The 22,817-nt window shown below is 49.2% G+C and overlaps 1 protein-coding gene across 4 annotated transcripts; it reads left to right on the forward strand.

Annotated features, from left to right (window-relative positions):
• Positions 1–873: 873 nt before the first annotated feature.
• Ndg (Nidogen) lies at positions 874–19,391 on the forward strand. 4 transcript variants are annotated; one of them, XM_017899729.1, is made up of 21 exons: positions 874–1,227; positions 8,200–8,478; positions 8,631–8,836; positions 8,916–9,007; positions 9,114–9,260; positions 10,226–10,459; positions 10,594–11,119; positions 12,265–12,431; positions 12,590–12,721; positions 12,803–12,901; positions 13,252–13,419; positions 13,804–13,941; positions 14,357–14,482; positions 14,603–14,725; positions 14,998–15,341; positions 16,180–16,516; positions 16,627–16,855; positions 17,047–17,222; positions 18,392–18,500; positions 18,739–18,857; positions 19,026–19,391. In XM_017899729.1, exons 1-21 carry the CDS (start codon positions 997–999, stop codon positions 19,151–19,153), a joined length of 4,110 nt encoding a protein of 1,369 aa, XP_017755218.1. In that variant the 5' UTR covers positions 874–996; the 3' UTR covers positions 19,154–19,391. The 4 variants fall into 4 exon arrangements, with proteins under 4 accessions (XP_017755218.1, XP_017755219.1, XP_017755220.1 ...); XM_017899730.1 differs by lacking the exon at positions 14,603–14,725; XM_017899731.1 differs by lacking the exon at positions 13,804–13,941.
• The last annotated feature ends 3,426 nt before the right edge of the window (positions 19,392–22,817 follow it).

Raw genomic sequence — 22,817 nt, forward strand, 5'->3', positions numbered from 1 at the left:
GTGAATGGTTGTCATAGAGCCTATACAATCTAGCCGAATGGCTCGATGGCACACAATTTTTGACAGCCCACCGTGTGCACCACGCTTCATAGAAACCCCGAGGTATAATCAGAATCATAAGCCCCTTTTCATTTCTCAATCCGATCATATCACTTTATGTACATATATCGATAAATAAATACAGGTAGCCCTCCTACAACACGGCATCCTATAACACGGTTTCGCTCTAACACGATAAGAAAATTGCAAAAACCTTTGTACAACACTATACTTCTATATGAACAGTGACGACGAAGAAATTTATTAAATTAAAATTGCGTTAAATTAAAATAATATTTTTGTTTTTGTTTTGTTTCGTGTTGTACGTACGTTTATATTTTTAATAAAAATTACGTTCTTTATGTAGAAATAAAAAAGAAATTTGTTTTTAGTAAGTTTTCGAAACGTAACCCCCCTTTTCGTACTGGCTCTGGGTCTCATACAACACGGTTTCACACGACACGGCATTTTCTAGGAACCTATCTGCCGTGTTATAGGAGGGTCACCTGTACTTTGAAACGCAGTTTTTGGTGCATATTCTTTGACATCCCTCTAATTCAGAATATTCGATATTGGGACATACATTCGGGAACCGATTGTGTCCAAAAGTCGAGGGCCCACTGTAACATAAACCGCGGCGACGGTCGTAGAGACGCGTGAAAAATGAAGCGTAAAAGGAATACGCGTATATTTATAAAAATAAGAAAGGCAGACGATACTCGCGCGTGCCCTCGCGGGAAGAGGCGAGCGATCCGAGGCGGACTGGGTCGATGGAGGGGATCGTAGCACGAAATTATCGGCGGCACCGGGAGAGAGCAGAGAGACGGTGTTTCATGCGTTTGAAAGATGAGCGGTCGAGAGGACGAGCGGGCAAAGGCGATTAGGGGGCGGCAAGAGAGAAGAACTCGTCGCGGCTGTGTCGATCGACAGTAGCTCGAAGGCAGCTCGAGAGAGAGAATGACTCGTCGCGAGTGTCGTCTCAGCGTCTCGTGGTCAGCCCTTACGCTGGCCCTGGTGCTGGTCCTGTTCGGGCCCTTCAACGCGGCCCTCAACAAGAACGATCTGTATCCTTACGCGACGCCTGGATCCTTCATCCTGCAGACGGACGTGAACGGGATGCTCCTCTCCGCGGAGACCATTCTGAAGACACCCATCGCGTTCTACGACAAGATCTTCGACTCCATATTCGTGAGTAACGTCGAATTTTCTTTCTATCGTCACTTCCTTGGCAGAATTTAGGAATTTTCTCACTATTCCGACGCGATATTTACTTTTTTTTATTTGTTTTCTTATTATTCTTCTTTTTCCCCTGTTTCCGTTCTCGGATTTCTCCATAGGGTCGGTTAAAGGGATTTAGAAAAATAATTCGCGTGGCGCGGGTTCGCGAGGAAAATTCGACGCTCGGTATCGAATCTGTAAAGCACGCGGATTTATTTTAAAACTGGATAGAAAGTCGGGCGATTCGGCGGATAAATCGTTATTTTTATCCAGCAACCGCGGTCGCGGCGGTTTTCCATCGGGCAGCGGTAGCCACTCGCATCCGGCCCCGTTTAATTTCGGTGCTCACAAAAATACACGGTAAAACTCGATAGAGGGCCGCGGGCTGGGGCCGTTCGAACGACGAATAACCCTTGCAGCGCGCGAAATTGTGTAAACACGGAGCGCGCGTGCCACTGTTTACGCTTTTCGGAGAAAGGGGTAGCGCAACACGAAAATCGTTTATTTAATGTTTTAAATTAGGACCGGTACTCGCGCGTTGCAAGAGAGGAAACGTCTCTTCTCCCTCGTGTAAATACAACGATTCCCACATTCCCTGCGGGTAGTACGCGTCGTTCCGTTTCGGCTGGACGGGTGTTGCGGGATAGAAAAAATATTGGAAACTCGACAGAGGCCGAAGGAGACGACGACGACGGTCACGTTTGCCAACGATGGTGTAATTCGTTCTGTTAATATTAATTCGCGCGCAACGAAGAAAAGCCGGGGACATTCGGTCATCCCCTTAATTCGGCTCGTGGTCTAATCTGTCGTCATCTTCTGGCGTGACACGAATTCATTGTCCGCGATGACGGTCAAACGGCCGCAGCCGGCGCGCAATCGCTTAATTGCGCTTGGGTCGTCGCACGAGCTGCTTCTCATGCTCTCTGTCTCGTTGCGCGTCACTTGTCACGCGGACCACGCTCGCCCGGACGTGGAACTCGCCCCTTCGACCACCGACTCGGCGACAACTCCGCGATAAGATGGCGGATTTCGCGGAAAATTCTGAAACAGCGATCCACCAACGATTCCTCGATCACGGAGAATCGGCCGGGGAACGACACGCTCGGTTCGCCGACCAAGCCAACGCAGATAACGCGTCGGTGATTTATCTAGGAATTTTTGGGGAAAACGCAACGCGGAGATTAGTCGTGGAAGGTATTGAGTCATGGAAGGCAAACACGGCGAGATTAGAAGAGTCCTGCAGCGAGTTCTGCGGTGATCTCACTTTTCCACGAACCGATTCAGCAGCCGCGCACACGCAGCGTGAATGGACATTGATTGTTCGGTACCGTCTCCTCCCCCGCCGCTCTATCTAGGTATTCGGAGGAATCTTCCAATTGATCCCGGAGCGGTGCCAAGGTGCATGATCTCATGCATGTCGCGCGGCGTCACGTGTTTCCATCGTAAGAAACCGCGCGTAGGAAAACACGCGATCGTAACCGTGATAATTGCCAGCCGTGTGTGTACTCGTCGCGTAGACGGTAGCCATTTACGGCGACTCGACCAGCTTCTCCTCCGCGAGACGTCCCTCGCGTCGCGTGCTCGCGCCATCACCTGTTCGAGAAAAAGCCAGGAAAACTGGAATTTCGCGCTCGTTTTATTACTGTGTCGCGTGCTTCGCTACGACGACCACGTGCACGAGGTTGATCGAGGCTCGTAGTAGTACAGCGTTTCATTCATCCACGCGGTCATTAACGCGATCGTCGTGCCAATTGATGCGTTATCGACGCGAGTGACGCTCGCGTTTCGGCCACGAGTTTATCGAATCAACGGCGCGGAACACGGCCGGAAGGCGACCGAATTATCTACGGATAATCCCGGGAGAGTCGGTTAACCAGTCGAGCAGAGAGCCTCGATCGGCAAGATATACACGCCTGTATCCTCGTGTTCGAGCGTCCTCGTCCGTCGAGATGCGATCCCGATAGCTGGACCCGCGAACGGCGCGCGACTTGGCCGGATCCGTTTCGCTCGGAAGCTGAGGCTCGTTTTTCGCGCTGCCGCGCGGTTAATTAAGCTCCGTCGAGCATCAGATAAATATTTAATTAGCCGTGGCCGTTACGCAAGAATATACAGAAGCGGCGATAAATCGGCGAGGCAAGCGGGCAAAGACACGCGGCGAGAATTTCCGAACGACGATTTCCACCGGCGTCGGTAATTAAAAGGATAAATACGTAAGCGCGATTTGACGCGTTTGATTGATCGGGCGGAAAGCGGAGGAGCGGCTGCAATTAGTCCGCGCTTATTGCGCGGCGTTTCGCGGAAATTGCACCGAGCCGAGGGCCAGCGGAGCGAGAGATACCTGTTGGTTCCGTGCGCTCGTCCGCCAACGATACGATCTCGCTAAACGAATGGTATCGGAAGCCGGCCGCTGGATTTGCATCCAGTTGGACGCTAACGCGACGGACGATTTACGTTGTAAACGCGGCCAATTAGCCTTGACGCTTTCCCACATTAGTTAGCCGTTACGAAATTCCGCCCGCGATTCTTCCACATCTTCCCGGCGACGTCATCCAGCGTCGCGGAGACCAATTAGACTCGCTCGAAAAGTTCGCGGTTAATTAAATTACCGCCAATAACGAACTCGTGCGAAATTATTTCTAACGCGCGCTAACTGCCGACCCTCGCCAACATCTGCACCAACGCGTGCATCGGCAAAAGCACCAGGATTATCCGTTCTTCTCTAGAGCCCACGAGGTACGAGGATGATCGGTAACCGATTAGCGGACAATCGGGTTTCACGGCCGAGCAAGAACTCGAGAGAAGGGAAAAGCAGCACGCGAGACACGACTCGTTTCTTAGCCCACGCGTGTCGCGACGACCCATTGGACGGCACGCGATGGAAACGGTGAAAACCGGTGCAATTTTCTAGGGGAAACGGAGGAGTTGGGAAGGAAGGAAGGAAGGAAGGACGGATGTTTGGCATGCAAACCTGGCTTAGGTTCGCCGACGAATTGATTGACACAGATACGAGTCGCGATATATCCGCGACGGTCTACTTAGAAGCTCTGCCTCCATTGAGACAATCATCTTTATTAAGACAATCGTCTCTATTTCGACGCTTATCGTCGACGATTCGCAGTCATCAAAATGATTGCGGCCGATTACACGATTGCGTTAGCGCGTGCGGACGCCTTGTTCACCTCGTGTCTCGAAAACGTGGTCGATCCGTCTGTCTGTCTGTCTGTCTGCCAGTGGAAGGAGGCTCGTTGTCAAGAGCGTGATCGTTGGCGCGTAGCCGGCGATCGGAGGACGCAGACTGGCGAGGGGGATTGCGACGAGCACGACTGGTTCCGCGAATCTCGTTATCCCTGCAAAGTGTCCCGTGAAATGATCGAGTTTTCAAGTTTAAACGAGCACGAAGTTGGTATTTAACGCAATCGCGCGGGGAGCCGCGGTTGTTGTTTGCCCGGCTAATTGAAGCTCTCGTGGACCGCGGTTTTCCAGCGGCCGCAATCTCCTTTCGCGTCTAATTTCTTTGCCGCCGCGAGGGGGACCGAGTTAACGCCGCCTCGCTCGTCAAAGCCTCTTTCTCCCGAGCGAAATTCGAATAATCGAACGGAAAACGCTCACTCTCTCTGCTTCTTTCCTTCGATCAAAGGCTGGTAAGAGTAACCGGCGAAAAATTTATTCCTCCAGCTTGACGAGAAATTCGAGTACAACGGGGGGCACGTTCACCGGTTGCTGACAGATGGCGTTCTAGCCCCGGACCCCCGCGGATTTTATTTAACTAGGGACCCGTGGCGGGGATAATCGGTGACATCAGGAAGAGAATCGACGAGCAAGACGGATTCCTCGTATTACTTGCAACCAGTCCCTATCTATTTTCACCGTTTTCTCTCGCGTTCGCGATTACCGGGGATTACGTGTGTGCGTGTGTGTCATCGGCTCAGCTGTGACCTACGACCCGAGCGATAGCCCCAGAGGAGATAGCGGCAGTCCGACTCTTCTCTCGGAACGCACCACTGTCAAAACGCCGGAGTACGGAAAGAGAGGCAGAAGGAGAGAGCGAAGGAGAGAACGGGAGATAGATAGAGAGAAGACGCGATCGATGTCCACTCTGAAACTGGCCGCGGCTCTCATCGATTATCGGTGATCCCGGTTTGCCGACGCCCTCGTAATTATCGCGCGGAAAATCGTCTAATCGGAAATGGCTAATCCGTGCCGATTGCTATCGATCGCGGCAGGATTAAAAGGAGAGGGAAAGCTCGCCGCCGGTCGATCGGAATAATTACGGGGACTTGGCTCGGGACACTCTTTTTTCGCTTCCTTTCCTTCCGCTTCACTCTTTCTGTTTTCAATTGGACTCCACCCGCGCGAAATTGCTCGCGCATACCGCGAAGAAAGGATCCATCGATCCGGGATCGAAAATGATTAAGCTTCCCGGATGGGGGGACTGGATCAGTTTCGTCGCGCTGGAACTGCTGCGCGAAATTGGACTGCGATTTCGTAAAGATTTTTCGGTATGAGAGTTCTACGCGATTGTTGGGCACAGAAGGACCCCTAGGATGACAAACCATGCTCGTTCTCTGGTTCCCGACGCGGCGCGTACAATGCCGAGCACCTAAAGAGCGAGGAAACTGCGAGTGACACTTGACTGGTCTAATTCGTGTCAATTCGCGCGACCAGGTCGCTGGTTGAATGATATGCGCCACTCGGGTGTTGAATTCAACGCGGCGCCCGCGATATTAGCACCGCGCGAAGACAATACGAGCGTCGGACAATCGGAGGTACCAGAAACAGGGACGTGAGAATGGTCGGAACCAGGCCGGAATTCGGTCGTCGCGTTAAACTTCGTCAATTAGCCAGGGTCGTTGGCTAGGAAGCGTTACTTCCGCCTTTCCTCTGTCCGACATCTTTGTTCCGAACGCGTAACGTTATGTCACCCTTTCATAAACATAACGAGCTGCGCAATTGTTCACCCAACGGATACTTGGACCCTTTGCACTCGACGACTTTTTCGTTACAGGAAAATAGTAATTCGAAGACTTCCTGTCATAGTGTCGACGATGTTTTTAAAATGGTAAACGAGAAATCATACGCAAATTAACAAGTTCGTCGCCCAGCGCGATTCGATCGAGTTTCTCGCGGGGCCCAAATCCTACTGTCTCAGCGCTAGAACGTTATCGGACCGATGATTTGGATGGGTCTAGTACAGACATCGCTCGTTAGATGTTGGTCAACGGACCCTATTTACAACTTTCCATTTCCTGTAATCGTTTCGAATTACCATCGGCAAACTTGCATTTTGCAAATAACTAAACGATAGAACAGAGTAACAGACTTGGTAAAGTTTTACCAGTCGTGAATATATTGACAGACGATTACGAAAAATGTAAAAACACTACGACCTATTGTTCCAATTGTCCAAAATCACCTCAAATGTGTTTAGACTGTTTTAACGAATACCACGCGACATAGTATAACGTAATATTTTATCCTAGATATAAATTAATAAAAAGTATAGTATAATGTGTATAATTTTCATATTTTTATATTGTATATCCTATGTTTATAATTCAGTGCCTATTCCATTAAATTCCTTTTAAAAATCCAGCTGAAAATCCTATTTAACTTGAACAAGAAGAACGTCACCCATATTCGGGTGACGGGGCCCCCACAGAAGCATACTCGTCACCCAGACATGACGATGAACGTGTTAAGACGTAGAATTACTTTTCTTCGACATTCCACGCATCGTTAGGTAATTTTAAATTTGATATATTATTTACTCTCGAGTGCAAAAGGTTAACACTGCATAATCTCTCTGCAAGAATCGCGAATACGAAAACTTCAAAATTTGATTTTGAAAATTCGAAAATTTACAAATCTGCGACACAAATTTTTCAATTTAAATTTGATTTTGAATTATATCTAGTACGTCGTGATTTGGTAAGATTTACCTGGAAATATTTCCAAAACTCGAATAGCCGTTGAACGATCGGAGCACACGGCTTCTAGATCGCGCTGACCCAAAAATACGCGACTATGTAGGCCACGTGTGGACAGAGGTACGAACGAGGGAAACATTCGCGGCAAAGCAAAAATAGTGTTTCGTTGAAGTTTTAATTTCGTCTGCGTTAAACGCCGAGAAGCGACGCCGCAGCTGCTCCCGCCACGAATGTGGAGCAACGCGCGCGCCTTTTAGTTTAGCCAATTGACGAAACGACGTCTACGCTTGCAGACGCGCCGCCAAGGCCCGAGCAGCCTCGGACCCCGGCCCTTTCTAATGCTTCGGCGTCGTTAAACCACGCGTACACCGGGTGAATGACTTTCCGCGTGCATACGAGACGCCTCGTTGCATCACCGGAGCATCCCGCGACACGTGCTGCATCGATCTACCTGTGAAACCATCTGCGGGTCACCAAATCTACCTTCTGCCAATCCTGCCTTCTTTCCGTTTCTTGATAATCGTTCGTCCAACCGATATCGCGATAAAATCGGCTTCGGGTCGTTACGGAGAAAAGAATAATCGGTGATTCCGACGAACTCGAACGTAAACTACAAGTTCGAAGGTTATCGAAAATATCTCGAGCTCTCGGTCTCCGGTTTACGAGTTCTCTCGGACCAAAAGAGAATCTAGATATGCAGATTACTACCTCCGGGCAGGTTGAAAGTCGTGAAATTTAGGAGGCTCTCCGTTTACGGAGACCGTCTCTCGGTAACCCTGTACCGAGGTTAAGGTAAAACTTGGATAAAGCCGGTCGCGGAAATTTTATCTTCGCATTACGTCGTATGGATAATGAAAGTTTTCCCAAAGGGGTTGGCGAAATCTCGCGGCTCGATCCTTATTCGAGTAATGAGACTTTTAATTACGCGAGGCTGTCGAATCTGCTTCTTCCGAGCGTTTCCGTTACCACCGCGCGATACGACGGGGGATGAAGAGGTTATCTTACCTGGTTGCAGGTGAACGGAAATGGCGTGCTCTCTTTCGCCAGGGCCATGCAAAGGTTCTTCAATATCGCGTTTCCTCTGGACGATCCGGTTATCGCGCCGCTGTACACGCACGTCGACACCAGAGCCTCCGGAAGGGTGTACTACGGCGAAACGGACGCGCCGGAAGTGCTCGCCAGAGCCGGAGGAATGGTCCGCAGCGCTTTCAGGGACGCCGGGGACTTCGTGCCGACCCACGTGTTCCTCGCCACCTGGGTGGACGTTGGGTACTACAACGGGAAAAGCGACAAGGTTAGTTAATGTGAGTCGAGCTGTTTCAGCGTCTGCTTTCGTAAGCGGACATTTTCTCGCGTAAGAGATAAGGGATACGCGTAGATGGATAAACGAGATAACATCGATCGGTCTCTCTCGCGTTCGTTCTAACGTAACTGGATTTTTCTCAGGTGAACACGTATCAGGTAGCCATCTCGTCGAACGGCACGCATTCCTACGTGGAATTATTGTACCCGGAAAACGGTATACAATGGATTCAAGGCGAGTCGCACCCCAACGGTCTGCCGGACGCGAAGGCACAGGCAGGATTAATGAGCGAAGGAAGAATATACACGCTGAGGGGATCCGGCACGGATCAGATCCAGAACGTCGACAAGTGAGTCACGGGAACGATCGTTCAGTCTTGCTATCGATCCCGTCTTCGACCGAGATCGTAATTTCCTGTTGTCCTCCAGGTGGTCGAACGTGAACCGACCTGGACAGTGGCTGTTCCAAGTCGGACCGATCTCTGACGAGGAGGACGTGATCACGCCCGACAACATCGAAGGTGAATTTCTTATCGAGAATGGCGCTTTCGCGTCGATTCGTGCGATTCTTCGGTGAATTATTTCTCTTCGGACTGTACCATGTTTCCGTATTCCTTTATCGATCAGATAGCAGCGTAACGAACCAGGTAGCCAACTGCAGGACAGGAGCGACGACATGCCACAGCAAGGCGACGTGTGTCGACTACGAGGTGGGCTTCTGTTGCCATTGCAAGCAAGGATTCTTCGGCAACGGGAAATCCTGCCAGCCGAACGGTGAGAATCGTCGTTTCACGGTCCTCCGTCGTTGTAAACTTAGGAACCCTCCAATTATCCCCGAGTCACGTCCCTTTGATGTAGCCACGCCACATAAAAATTCGCTTTAGAGGGGTCTCCGTACTTTTAACCGACTCTCTTCCCCTTTTGGACAGCGACGAGTGTCGCGAAACCAACTCCAACAACGGACCACTACGCTCGCGTTCCCTCTGATCTATTCATAGTTCACGAAAACTGGCTTTCCTGCTCTTTCGATCACCTCGTAAAAGACCGGATTCTCCAAGGCAGATGCTCTTTGAACGAAAAGCGACTGCACGAATGCCACGCTTTACGAGGACAGGCTAATTTCGATTACCAGGGGACGGAGTTTAACACTTTGACTGCCACGTTGGTCATATATGACCGGTCACGATTTCTCCTGTGACGCCACGGTGGTCGTTGGTGACAGGAGCGCTTGAACTACTCGTAAAACTACAGTTGTAAAAATCGAATGAAAATTGACACTTCTTGTTCGTGTTCTTAAAGGTTTAAAATTAGAACGAAAGGAAGTAAAACCGTAAGGATGTACGGGTGTGAGGGCGGTGCTAGCGTAGAAAGCCTAGCGAGAATATAGCGAGGTGTCATCTTTTAGTTTAAATAAAATTGTAATTGTTATTAACACTTTGACATATATAACCGACCACGGTTTCACCTGTGACGCTACCGGAGCGCTTGAACTACTCGAACTACATTGATCTACATCGAATGAAAATTGACAGGTAGCGTATTTTGAATATAACAGTTAATTGGAAAATACATTGAAATATAAGGTGCCCAATTGAACGATCAAAAATTTTTATTAAAACATCGATCCAAAAAATATTAGGACAAATATTGCATATAGCGGTGCACTCCAGTGGCGTCCTGAACGAAACGTGTGATTTCGACGTGGTATTCAAAGCAGTTGAATCGATGAAACGTTACAGATATACCGTTGCGCGTGAATGGACGCGTTTCCGGTACCATCAACGGCGTGGAGTTCCCCCCGAAGGATCTTCAGTGTTACGTGCAAACGGAGGACGGTAGGACGTACACGGCTCTGTCGAGAGTGCCCGAAGAAATTGGCGCCAGCTTCCAGTTGCTAGGAAATTTAGGAGGAGTGATCGGTTGGCTGTTCGCGAAACCGATCGGTGAGACGAAAAATGGCTACGAGATCACGGGTAGGTACTCGAAGACGGTACTAAATCGCGACAAATTCTCCGAATTCTCCCACTCCCGTTTTCCCTAACGAACCCAAAGGCTTAAAATGGAAGTTAGGCTGACAACGTTTAACTTGGACGAACGATCGATTCAGGGGGATTATTCAATCACACGACGGAGTTGACGTTCACGTCGACGGGCGAGAAGCTGACGATACAAAGCAATTACCTCGGGCTGGACGTCTTCGGGCAACTGAAGATGGAGGCGAAGATCAAAGGTACGTTGCCGCAGTTGACGAGGGACACCAGAGTCGTCTACTGCGACTACGACGAACTTTACACCAGAGCGCAAGCCGGTGTGATCCGCGCACAGAGCGAGAGAACTTGCGAACTGAACGAAGCTGGCACGGAGCGGAAGCTCAGTTTCACACAAGACCAAACGATCATTTATAACGAATGCCCGTACCTCGCCGTCGAGCCCGAGGACGACACGACCAGATTGAAGTTCTTCAGGGGTGTTACCACTTACGAAGCGGTCGAAGGAATTATACGTTTCGCGGTGAACACGAAAGTTACGCCCCTCAAGGAAGAGGACCCCTGCATCCAGGGAAGGGAGACCTGCAGCGTTCACAGTTCCTGCATCGTCGATGGGGACAGCTTCAAGTGCGTCTGTAATCCCGGGTAAGGAGATTCGCTTTAACTTGGTCCACTCGGTACATGATTTAAGTAGATCTCGAAGAAACGGTACCGTTTCTTCTTCCGAGGAAGAATTTGTAGCGACCATCATTCTCACCCTCGCCACTAGATGGATTCCGTCTTCGAGGACTTTCGCGCAAGTCCTCGGAAAACCTCTAATTCCTATATATGTAGGATCGGATTGGGTGGATCGGCTAAAGTAGCGCTGTTTTATTTCTTAAACGAATAAAATAAGCTTATACGTAGATTGACGGCTATGAAACAAGAGGGATTCGTTGTATGGACACGTTCGACTTTGACTCTTTACTTCCATACTGACACACTCTTAGACACTAGCCTAGAAACTCTTAACCCTTTGGCCTATAACCACGAGCCTAACTCGTGGTAAAGAATTTGTGTCATAAACGAAAACCACGAATCTCACTCGTGGTAAAGAATTTGTGTCGTAAACGAATTAATCGTGATTCCGCCCTAGACGTCTTAAAATTACTATTTGTACCCAAACGTTGTATATTATTTCACAATTCCTTTTGTTGCACCGAAATATACATATGAAAGGTATAGATTTTGCGCCAGTTCGGGTACACGGCTGAACAGCTGAATGGCATGGCGCGCGACCGACCTTCTTGTTTACTATACCGTGTAGGCCAAGGGGTTAAAGGCCCTTGACAGTCTGTAACAGTCTTTTAACGATCCTTAAGCGTACTTCAGGTAGTGTCTAAGAAGTCAAAGTCGAACGTACCCATAGCGAATCCCTCTTGTTTCATAGCCCTCAGTCTACGTATAAGCTTATTTTATTCCATTAAGAAGTAAACCAGCGCCATTTTAGCCAATCCACCCAATCCGATCCTACATATATATAACTTCCTGTCCTTCCAATAGTATCCCAGTGTCTGAGGCACGGCCTGTTAAGGTAGCCTTACTGACGAGTCCGTCAGCAGGCCCGGGACGAAACGCATCCCTTCCATTTCCTTCCGTCCCTTCTAGCTACACCACCACGGAGGATACCTGTGACCAGCTGACTTCCAAACGATGGTGGGGAGGACCCCCACAAATTCTTCCTCGTTTGAACACGAATACCCCGAAGAAAATCCCTTTCGAGAAGATCTCAATAATATTCTGTTCGTCAGTTATCAGTATTTGTACGAGGAAGACGGTAGCGCCGTCTGCGTGGACGTGAACGAATGCACGGCCGGAAACCACATGTGCTCGCCGAACGCGCAGTGCATTAATCAGGAAGGTAGCCACATGTGCCAGTGCAGGCACGGATTCTCCGGAGACGGTCGAACCTGCGAGAGTAAGTCCGTGGTTTGACGAGAAGCGGAGGTTACCGTACCCAGATAACTCCTCGAGCCACTAGTTCGACCAGAGCATCGATACCTCTGCTCTGCTGGCGCGAGGAGACTCTGCTCTACGAGTCGTCAATAACCGGTGTACCCTCTGTTGAAAATATAGAGCTTCCATCGTGCGAGGATACGAGATGCGGCAACTACGAGCAATGCCTAATGATCGAAGGGGTGCCCAATTGCATCTGCATGCCGGGATTCGAGGAGACCGAGCAGGGTTGCTACCCCATATCCGAGCAGGGTAAGAACGCTCGTCCTTTCATCCCGCTAATTCTCATTCTCGAGAATTATTTAACCGACATTACCGAGACTGCTATTGCAGGTTCCTGCAACGTGGAGGATAACTGCTCTCCCAATGGTATCTGCAATTTCGACGCGGAGAGGCAGAGGCACGTGTGCATCTGTCTGCCAGGTTTCATTGGTAAGAGTGGATTATTCGTTAACGCGAATTTTCCAAACCGCGTTCGAAACGTTGAAAGCGTAAGTCGGAGATGTCAAATGCCTCGGCGATGTCGCGGAACTTTGCAAAAGCGATGGAAGTCGCTTTCCAAAAGTAATATTTAACGCATCGAACCGGCATGCGATTCAAGGATCTTCCAAGGATCTTCCAAGGCAAAGTTCGAATCCAATTACGATGGGATGGCGTGTAACGTTTCTGGCTGTTCTGTTCGAAATCGCGCAATTTCCTCTCACCCTTTCCGCGCGTTACCGTTCGATTTGCAAACGAATCCCGCGATCGCCTTCCGCCCCAACGATCACGATCGTTTCCAGGCGACGGCTACACGTGTTACCCGGATGCGGACGTAACCACAACGGACGAACCGCCGAAACCGCAGTGCGTGGAGGAGATGTGTTGGTGTCCAAGAGGTTGGGAGTATCAGAATAACGAATGCGTGCAACAGGAAAACGAGAACAAGTCCATCTCGTACAATCGCCATTGTAAGTACGACGTAGAGGGTGGTTCGAACGAATTTTGCATTTTTTCATCGGTATCACAGTTCTAAGGCACGATCTTGAGTATTTGAGACTGTTAAATTGCACGAGAAATTTTGCCAATCTTGCCTCGAGTCAGTCGCAATGGAGATGCGAATCCCTCGAGGAACAGGAGAAAATAGAAGACGATAGAAGACGAGAAGAGTATGAAATTAAGATCCTGGTCCTCGAGGGATTGACACGTATCTGTGCATGAGGACTAATCGCACGTGGAACGTGATTCGAGCAAGTTCGCGATAGCATGAACCACAGAGCCTATTACAATTATCCCGTGTGATTTGCGACGATTATTAACCGGTAGCGACGAACGGTTTGCATCGTGCGTTCTAGTATCGGCACGCCCAATCCCAGGATGCTACGAAGACATCTGCATATGTCCCTGGGGATACGATCACGACCGTACGGAGGAGATTTGCGTGCCCCGGCCGGGATTCAACCACGAAACCATGGGTCCATCAGGAGTACACTGTACGATAGTCCGCTTTGCTTTCGCTAATTTGCTCGGCCTATTAACCGATTTCTTTGCACGTGCTCTACGCGCTTTACGCATTCGCCGATTTAATTCTACTCGTTTCATTCGCGATCGAGTCTAACCGAGGCTCACCAACGGATTCATCGTCGTGTCGATAATTTTCCCGTCGAAATCTCGTCACGTCGCCGCGATACGACGATAAATCCGTTAGCAAACGTCCGGCACGTCTCCGCAAAGGCGTAAGCATTTCTAAACGCGATTCGCGCGATCGATTGGGAAAAAAGAAAATGCAAGAAAAAGAGAAAAAAGCGCGTCGCGAAACAACTCGGACGTGGATAGTCGAGGCAATTACCTGGTAGTAGAGAGAGAGAGAGAGAGAGTATTATCGTAATTGCGCACGCTTGTGTCCAGTATCGTGCAACGTGGTGAACTGGTGTCACCCCTACGCCCAATGTATCTACGTGCCGAGCACCGCGCACTATGAGTGTCGCTGCAACCCCGGGTACGAAGGTGACGGTATGGACTGCACAAAGACAGGTACGTTGATTTGCATCTTGCTCGCCTCTTGTTCCTTTGAACATCATCATTCGCGAGCAAGGAAATTACTATTACTCGTTATTATCCAACGGGTGAATGAAAAGTGTTGTTCTGGCACAGAGGTGTCCTGTTTGGACGTGGACATTTGCGACCCGAACGCGTCTTGCCAGCAGGACGAGTCGCTGGCCAAGTGCGTGTGCAATCCAGGATTCGAGGGAGACGGCACCACCTGCAGCCCAATCGGTCATATCACCTTTCCTATTTTTTTCTATTTTTTTCTATCTTTTTCTATCTCATTCAACCCCCTGTATCGTCGGATTTCTAATCCCCGTGTCACGATAGCTTTCGCTCGCATCGATCCACCGGTCTGCGCTCGCGAGACACGAGGAACGTTGCATTAGCGCTTCCGTAATCGCATGAGCACGCGATATAGAATCGACCCTAGAGTAACGTCAACCCTAAACGAATAATCGACTAGCGAAACTCGCTCGCTACAATAACCGTTTATCTCGCAGATGAATGCGACAACCAAGCGGACTGTCTGGAGAACGAACAGTGCTCGTACAACATGGCCACCTCGAGGTTCGAGTGCACGTGCAACCCGGGATTCAGCATGGTGGACGGACGTTGCGTGGTGTCCGACTGCTCCACGAATTCGTCGCAGTGCCACGTGAACGCGCAATGCGTGTCCAGCAGCGAAGGTGGCTACAAGTGCGTGTGCATCGAAGGGTACAACGGTGACGGGATCCGTCAATGCGTCGAGGACCACATCGGCTGCAACGTGTTGAATAATTGCGGCAGGAACGCGGTCTGCGGTTACAATCAAACCTCCGCGAATTTCGCCTGCATCTGCCAGTCGGTATGTTTATTGAACCCGCAAATTCGTCACGAATTACGGCTTTACAGTCGAATCTCGCGAGATTAGACATCGATGGAGCTGCCAGCTATCCCCGAGAGAGAGAGAAAGAGAGAGAGAGAGTGTTAAAAAATGGACAAAAATGGGGAACGTTGTCGAGCGAGCAAACCCCCTTGCTTGGTGGTAACGGATTCGCGCGTTCACGCCGGTGCTGATTCTTGTGTTCCTCGTTGTAGGGCTATTCAAACGCCCTAGGCTACTATTTTAATATATTGACCGTTTATTTTCAAAGTGGTATAAGCCAATTACAAAATAAAAGTTTGCACTAAAGTTTACACTTACGTAAATAAAAAATGTACACTAAACTTTTGTTCTACTGGAATATTTAAGTGTGAGCTCCCGGTGGTACACTCCACACGATGGGAGACTCGAGTGTAAGCCACCGATGATACACGCCAGCGTGAACGTGTTAAACGGGGCTAGACGCGGCGCCAGTAATAATTTCGTAAGACGTAGGAAAGTAGAAAAACTGAGGTCAGTAATTCGCGGAGTTTGGAACTGGTTCGGGTGCAGATCGCGATAACTGACGGCGACCAGTAGTAATTCTCGAGGATGTTCGAAAATGGTGGAGTTTCGGGGAGTCCGAACGTAGACTCGGTATTAATAAGAATCGTAGCAGTAGTAACGGAGCGTCGATTGTCAGACACGACCAGTCTTTATATCCCTTAACGCGGCGCGGGGTCGTAAACGTTGGAATAAAGTTTGGCTCCGGTTCCAGATAGCGAGGGGAAACCCGTTCGAGCGCGATGGTCGTTTTCTAACGAGCTCTGCTTATTTCCAGGGCTTTTACGGCGACGGGTTCACGTGCTTGCCCCAGTCCTCTTGCAGACTGGATCCAACGATCTGCTCGCCGAACGCGACGTGCGTGGTGGCCGGGGAGAATCAATTCGCTTGCGTATGCAACGAAGGCTTCACCGGAGATGGGGCCAACTGCAAATCTAGGCCGAAACACGAGGCGAACTTCCTGCTGGTGAATCAAGGAATGGCCACGCTGAGGATCCCGTTCGCGCCGACACAGGAGAACTCGGGCGGGCCGATTTACATAGACTACATGCAGATGGCGATCGCGATCGACATCGACTGTACGAACGGGAAGGCTTACTCGAGCGACATCACCGGTAAGATTAACTGGCGAAAACTTTACGTGGAGGGGTGGATCACGAGGGCAATTTTCCTGCGAAAGTATCAGCCACCGGGATGCTCTGTCTAGACGAGATTTATTTTCCAGGTAATCGAATAATCGAGTTAACGTACAACGGATCGATGGCAGAGACGTTCTTGCCGAAACTTAGCAGCCCCGAGGGACTGACGGTCGATTGGGTCTCGAGAAATATTTTCTGGACCGACTCGGGCAAAACGACCGTCGAGGTAGCCAATCTCGAGACGAAGAAGCGGAAGGTGCTCGTTTCCGACGGACTGGTCAATCCTAGAGGGATAGCCGTGCACCCCTATCGTGGGTGAGTATCGTTTCTTCGTCGAATTCCACCATCTATTCGTCGCTCGCTATCAAATTGAACGCGAGGCATGTGGTCGGTCGAAATTGATAATTCGGTGGGCAAGTTAGCGAGAAGACTAACGCGAGAAGGGCGGAGAAGGGAGAAAATAAATTCGAAAGTAAAGGAAATCGTGGAAATTCGATCGTTTCTAGAAAGATATTTTGGTCCGACTGGAACCGCGCCTCGCCGAAATTGGAGTGGGCCAACGAGGATGGCAGCGGTCGTGCAATCTTCCTTCAAGGGGATTACGTGAAGCTACCGAATTCGTTAAGCATCGATTGGACGATGGATGAGCTGTGTTGGGCGGACGCAGGGACGTTTACGATAAGTAAGTATACGTGTGGGGATAATTTTCTTTGGCAAATATAAGGAGTACAAAATGTTGTCCTATTCCAATATATATTTAATGCTAGCTAAATGAGACTCAGAAGTAAAGTATAACTAAGAGACTGGACTGATAACTGACCTATGATCGCGCAACTAACACTCTCACGTCAATTGTTTTTCCAACTTCGTAAAGGACTGTCTTAACCCATTTGCATTATGACGCTGCTTAAGATGGCGTATTCAGGAACCAGCGACGTTCAACTGATGGCAGTTAAAAAGATTTTCAAGACAAAAGTAAAATTGTTAAGAACAGAATGAACCGATGTAGGCGAGATGCTCGCAAAAAGGATCAAACGTTATCTATGGCACATGAAGAATATTCAGCAACTGGCAATGGAAAAAAGCTAGGTGATAGAAGACAGTCGTGGCTCGTGGAATACTCTGCGCTTGAATGCAAATGGGTTAAGACAGCCCTTGTATCCTTATTTAGACCTACTCTCCCCTACGCATGCTTTCTCATGACCTGGTCCTCTCTGAACCATGTACTCCAAATACTCAGACGCATTCCTAACTTTCGCTCATTGTTCGCACTCGATCCTGTCACAAACATCCCTTAATTCTATCACTCGTCCTTCCACGTGCACTCCAGATGTCACATTAAACATTCGGACTGAACCCTAAGCTGATGAGTATTGTCCATCATCATCTAGGTAGGCCTAAGTGTTCCCTTGTATTCGCTCTCAAACCCCATCATTCCTGTGTTAGCGACCTACGTTCTCACCCTCGCCAATAAATATCTTCCTACTTGAAGGAAGTTCGGTGAATCCGTGACCTCCCTTAAGTAGAAGTTTCTATGCCACCTAAAGCATCCCTGTCTAAGGCAGGACCTGCTAGGAAGCCTTACCGATGAGAGTCCACTGGCAGGTCCGGGTCGAAACGCATCCTTTCTTCTTCCTTACCTCTTTCTACCTGTTATCATAGCAAAATGACCAAAGTGATACTAATGACTAGCACTATAGCATCATCAGACCATCAATAGGAACGCAAGAGTCAAGATCGAGCGTACCAAACGAAGACATTAATAGAAACTCCATGAGGGGCCCCACACCTACATACAAATACGGAGATCGTGTACCTCTCACCGAGCATTTTTGACGATCTCGTTCACAGGTTGCATGGAGATCGATAGCAGAGAGATCAACGTGGTCGCGAACCAGCTCACCTATCCGTTTGGTCTGGCGATATCGCAGCAGAATTATTACTGGACCGATTGGAAAACGTAAGTCGTGGAGTAAACGCGAAAGCACTCGGAACGGAAAACAATCCGCGTGGTAATTGAATATTCCAGCGATATCGGTAGTTAAAGCGTTTTGGCGGACTTTAGACGAGATCAAACGATCGATAAAATAAGTTACGAGCTAATAAAGCTTAAACGGGTAGTATAACTAGCGGAGAAAATCGAGTAAAGCGCATGCAAGTTGGAAGATATTTCAATCATCCGTTATTTACCGCCGTAGCCACAAAATCGAAGTCGCCATGAAGAGCACCGGGGACAGGAAGCCGGCCATATCGGTACCACCAGGGGCGAACGGTAAATTATACGGAATAGTCGTCGTTCCTGAGTCGTGCCCGAGAGGTAAATCAAGTTTTATGTCATCGTTCCCTCTATTCCCCGTGAAATTGATCGCTCCCTTAAAATTGCATAAAGCGTACCGAATATCATAATTTCGCGCGATCATCCGTATCGCGACGATAATTGGATTAACCTCGCTCGCACGAGTTATCGTTCGCCTGTTCCCGACAGTGACCAACGCCTGTCAGTTCGAGAACGGAAGGTGTAACAAGGACCAGCTGTGCCTGCCGAATGGTCAGAGCGGCAGGACGTGCGTGTGCGCGGACGACGCGACGGGACCATGCACCGACACCCAATAGCGATGACATAATCGGTCATCGAGGATTAAGAAGGCGACACGAGACTCCATCAGCCGATCGACACGGAGAAGAGCTCGCGTCGCGTCGGGGTCACCCGTTAGATTACGTGTAAATTGTAATATTACCGCTACTTTCTATCATTAGTTCTTATCGTCCACGCGTTTTCGAGTAACACGATCTTTTGTATCTAATACCGGGCCCGCGGTGTGAAGCTGGCTGTATCGTGGTCGCGACCCGGTCACGCGTTATTTAATAAAAATATAAGAAACATACCGCCTGCGTTTTCATATCGCATCATCCCACGCCACTGCGGTATAAACGCGTATGTACATATTTGTACAGCTCGATATCCGTTGCCTGTTTTCCAGTATGATCGCACCGGGTGATAAGTTTGCGGAAGCTCTGGCGCGTAAAGTGGCGTCATCCATGGCCGAGGCGGCAACTTCGGGCCGCCATAGCCAGGCACCCGCGCGGCAAGAAGAAGAGGAAGAAACGGAGCTTAATTTCCCAAACGATTACGAGCATTAACCGGGACGCTTTGTCGTCGTAACGACGACAGGGAGAAAAGTAAAATTGTACCCGTAAGGTTGCGATAATGAACCGAAGGTTCGGGGCTTTCCAGCGACATTCATTGTCCCCGCAAACGAATAAATCTGCTCGTAACAGCGCGGCACGAAGACAAGATCGCGAACAGGAAGCCAATTACGGTGTTCATTACCGTCGTTAACAGCCGGCCATTTCCTTCTCCCGTTGCTGTATTACGTTAATAAGCAACTACTTAGCGGTCTAATAAGAGTGACACGGTCGGAAAGGACGGCATAAAAATCGGGTCTCCCCTTGTCTACGATCAATTATCTTCCCTCGCGAGGCTAGGCTCTAAACGCACAAGTAGCACCGCGAGGAAAGTAAAGGCAAAGGGAGGTAAGCGGTATCGGCATCGGTATCGCAAAGAGAGTTTATCGACGAACAGCCCCGACGAGACAATTAAATCTTCCTTACCGCGATCTCTTTGTATGCGTCTAATTGGCTGACCGCAAATCGAGGAAGAGAGTGGCTGCGGTTCGTCGACGATGCAATTGGAGCCGAGGTGAAGAGCAGCGAGAAGCAGCAGAAACGACAAAGGGCATCAAACCTTAGATCACCGCCCCGACCGCAGAGACAAGAATCTCCTGGCAAAATGCGTCTCCGAGGAGTTTCCTCGTGACCCCGGCGTTCAGTCCCGAGCTAACGCGAGACTTCCAACGAATGGAAGAAAAGCATGACGGAAGTGTCGTTTCGCTGTCTGCCCGGAAAATTACACGCTTTTTTCCCTGCCCGATCGACTCGGCTCCCATGGCCCGGATAAAGCCAACAACCACGTCGCCATGGCTCCCCGTGAATTTTTTCGTTTCAATATCTGCGAGGTTCGTTGTCAACTGTGCAAATATTTAACAAGGAAACAAACAACTCCGAGGAAGGAGTTATTTGTAAGGTAAACACGCGATAGAAGCCAATATCGAGAAACGCCGTGGATATTGTTTTCTTATGAATATCGATGCGAACTTGCCCGGTATTTCCCGTCGGGACTAGAGCAAGTTTGTTATATAAACTTGCGATTCCCTGGTCCCGAACCCTGGCTAAGGTCGGCTCCAATCACTGAAACCGCGATCAAAGGTTTCGCTCTTGGATCGCTGCTTGTCCGTCGAGCAATCGGTAAATGCGTCATGATGTCTGGCGATCGAGCGAAGGAACGTTTGTAGAGTCTAGGTAAACGTCGGGTTAGAGTTTTTGCCTGGAAGAGTAAATTTCGCGTCGGAAACGACCGTGACGAAGAAAAAATTGGTTTTATAGAACGAAGTCTGAACGGCGAGAATTAGCGAAGGCGACAGGCCGTAATTCCGCAACGAAGCACGGATAATCCACTGGTCCCGGTACGATTTACGCCCGTCCAGGAATTTCCTACTCTTCGACGCCTGGAATACCGCCGGGTATTTATACACGAGGTACGACAAGAGGTTAACCAGCCAAGAAGATAATAAAATTCGAATTACGAGGGTATCTCGTATCGATGGAATAGAAGCGAGTACGACTTCTCGTGGTTCGAGTGCTGGACATTTGCTGACACTCGCAAACACCTCGCACGATCGGTGCACGACCCGCATCCGACAACCCTGTTATATCCGATTTATCGCGATCTCTGGCAGAGGTTAAGGTAAATCTAAACGCGAACACACCGGTGAACCGGTCAACGCCAGTTCACATGGGGGTGAAAGTTCTTGCGGAACGGTTGGAAGATCAAAGCGCGCGTGTAATGGAGGTCTCGAGGAAATTGAAGGAAAAGTATGCCGGCGGTCGGTCACGGGTCGAACGATGCGTTTTTCCAGCGGAGAGCGAGCGGAGAGCGAAAGGCGAGGGCTCGCACAGCTTCGCAATTTGCAATTTGCAAAAGAGCCAGCGCTTTTGTCGATCGGAGGCCGGTGAATGGCCGTGCGAATTGGAAAACGTCGGTTAGACGTCTGCCAGTGACGGGTGCTCGATCAGACGGTGGCGCCGTGCCCTTTTCCCGGGAAACCGCCGACTTTCCTCTGCGTCGGCTCCCGCTTAACGCCACCGTGTTTGCTCCCTTTCTTTTTAATTTCATCGCGACGAATGAATTAGCTGGCTGCTTTGCACCTACCAGCTGCCCTCGTTCGCCTCGAAATTAACGGTAGAGCGAGTTCCCGCGAAATCGAGAGACGTTGGAAGATTCCTCGCGTTTTTAATTACATGGACTGTCAATGAGGTAGACTCGCGAGATCGGTGCATCGAGAATGCTCGGCACTTCGAATTCTACGAAGATACCGTGGTACTGCGAGCTGGGAAGGATTCTAGCAGAGGAAACAGTATGAAGAACAGTATATCGGGATGATATCTGAAGTGCGTGAGGTGAGGATTGTATGTAAAAGAATCCTATGGATGAGACCGAGTATGACCGAGTCGAGTGCAAGCGATGAACAAAAGTCTAGGAATACTTCCGAGTGTCTGAAGTACCTGGCTCACTAAAGGTGAAATGAGTGATCAACAAAGAGAGGTTGCATATGGAAAGAGAGAGAGTGTTAGACTTGTAGCGGCATCATTCTCACCCTCGCCAATATATGGATTCCTACTTAACCACTTGCGCTAGAAGGACGTGTCACGCACGTCGTAATCCTTTTGTCACAAAATCGCCAACGACGTGGTGTACACGTCGTTAGACAATTGTTACAGAAACACTGCATCGTTCTGGCACACGCGTCTGTGAATTTCTTGCCACCGCAAGTGATTATCTCTCTGCGGCACGGGATTTCAGATAACAAAATATACTCATGTCGCGCAGAAATTTTATTACGTTTTAAATGAAACAAAATTGGCATAGTTTTACTAATAAAGGAATCGCATAATGTGGAAGCATAAAACCAGGAAAAAGAGATTGTCGCGATAAACCTTTCGCTTGCAACAATTGAAAAAGCTGTACTGACATATTGAATGTTGCCAACACGAGCGAATACATTTATAACATTTGTGGAAAATATTGCCAACTACTTTACGTAAATAAGACGAAATATAAACCTAGGCACATGCAGCTATTGCAATATTTCGAGGTACGACTAAAAATGTCCCATAATGTATTACGGTACATCAAAAAGGTGGAACACTTTTAATCCCA

The sequence above is a fragment of the Eufriesea mexicana genome, unplaced genomic scaffold, assembly GCF_001483705.2.
Source record: "Eufriesea mexicana isolate 0111107269 unplaced genomic scaffold, ASM148370v2 scaffold967, whole genome shotgun sequence".
Taxonomy (NCBI): domain Eukaryota; kingdom Metazoa; phylum Arthropoda; class Insecta; order Hymenoptera; family Apidae; genus Eufriesea; species Eufriesea mexicana.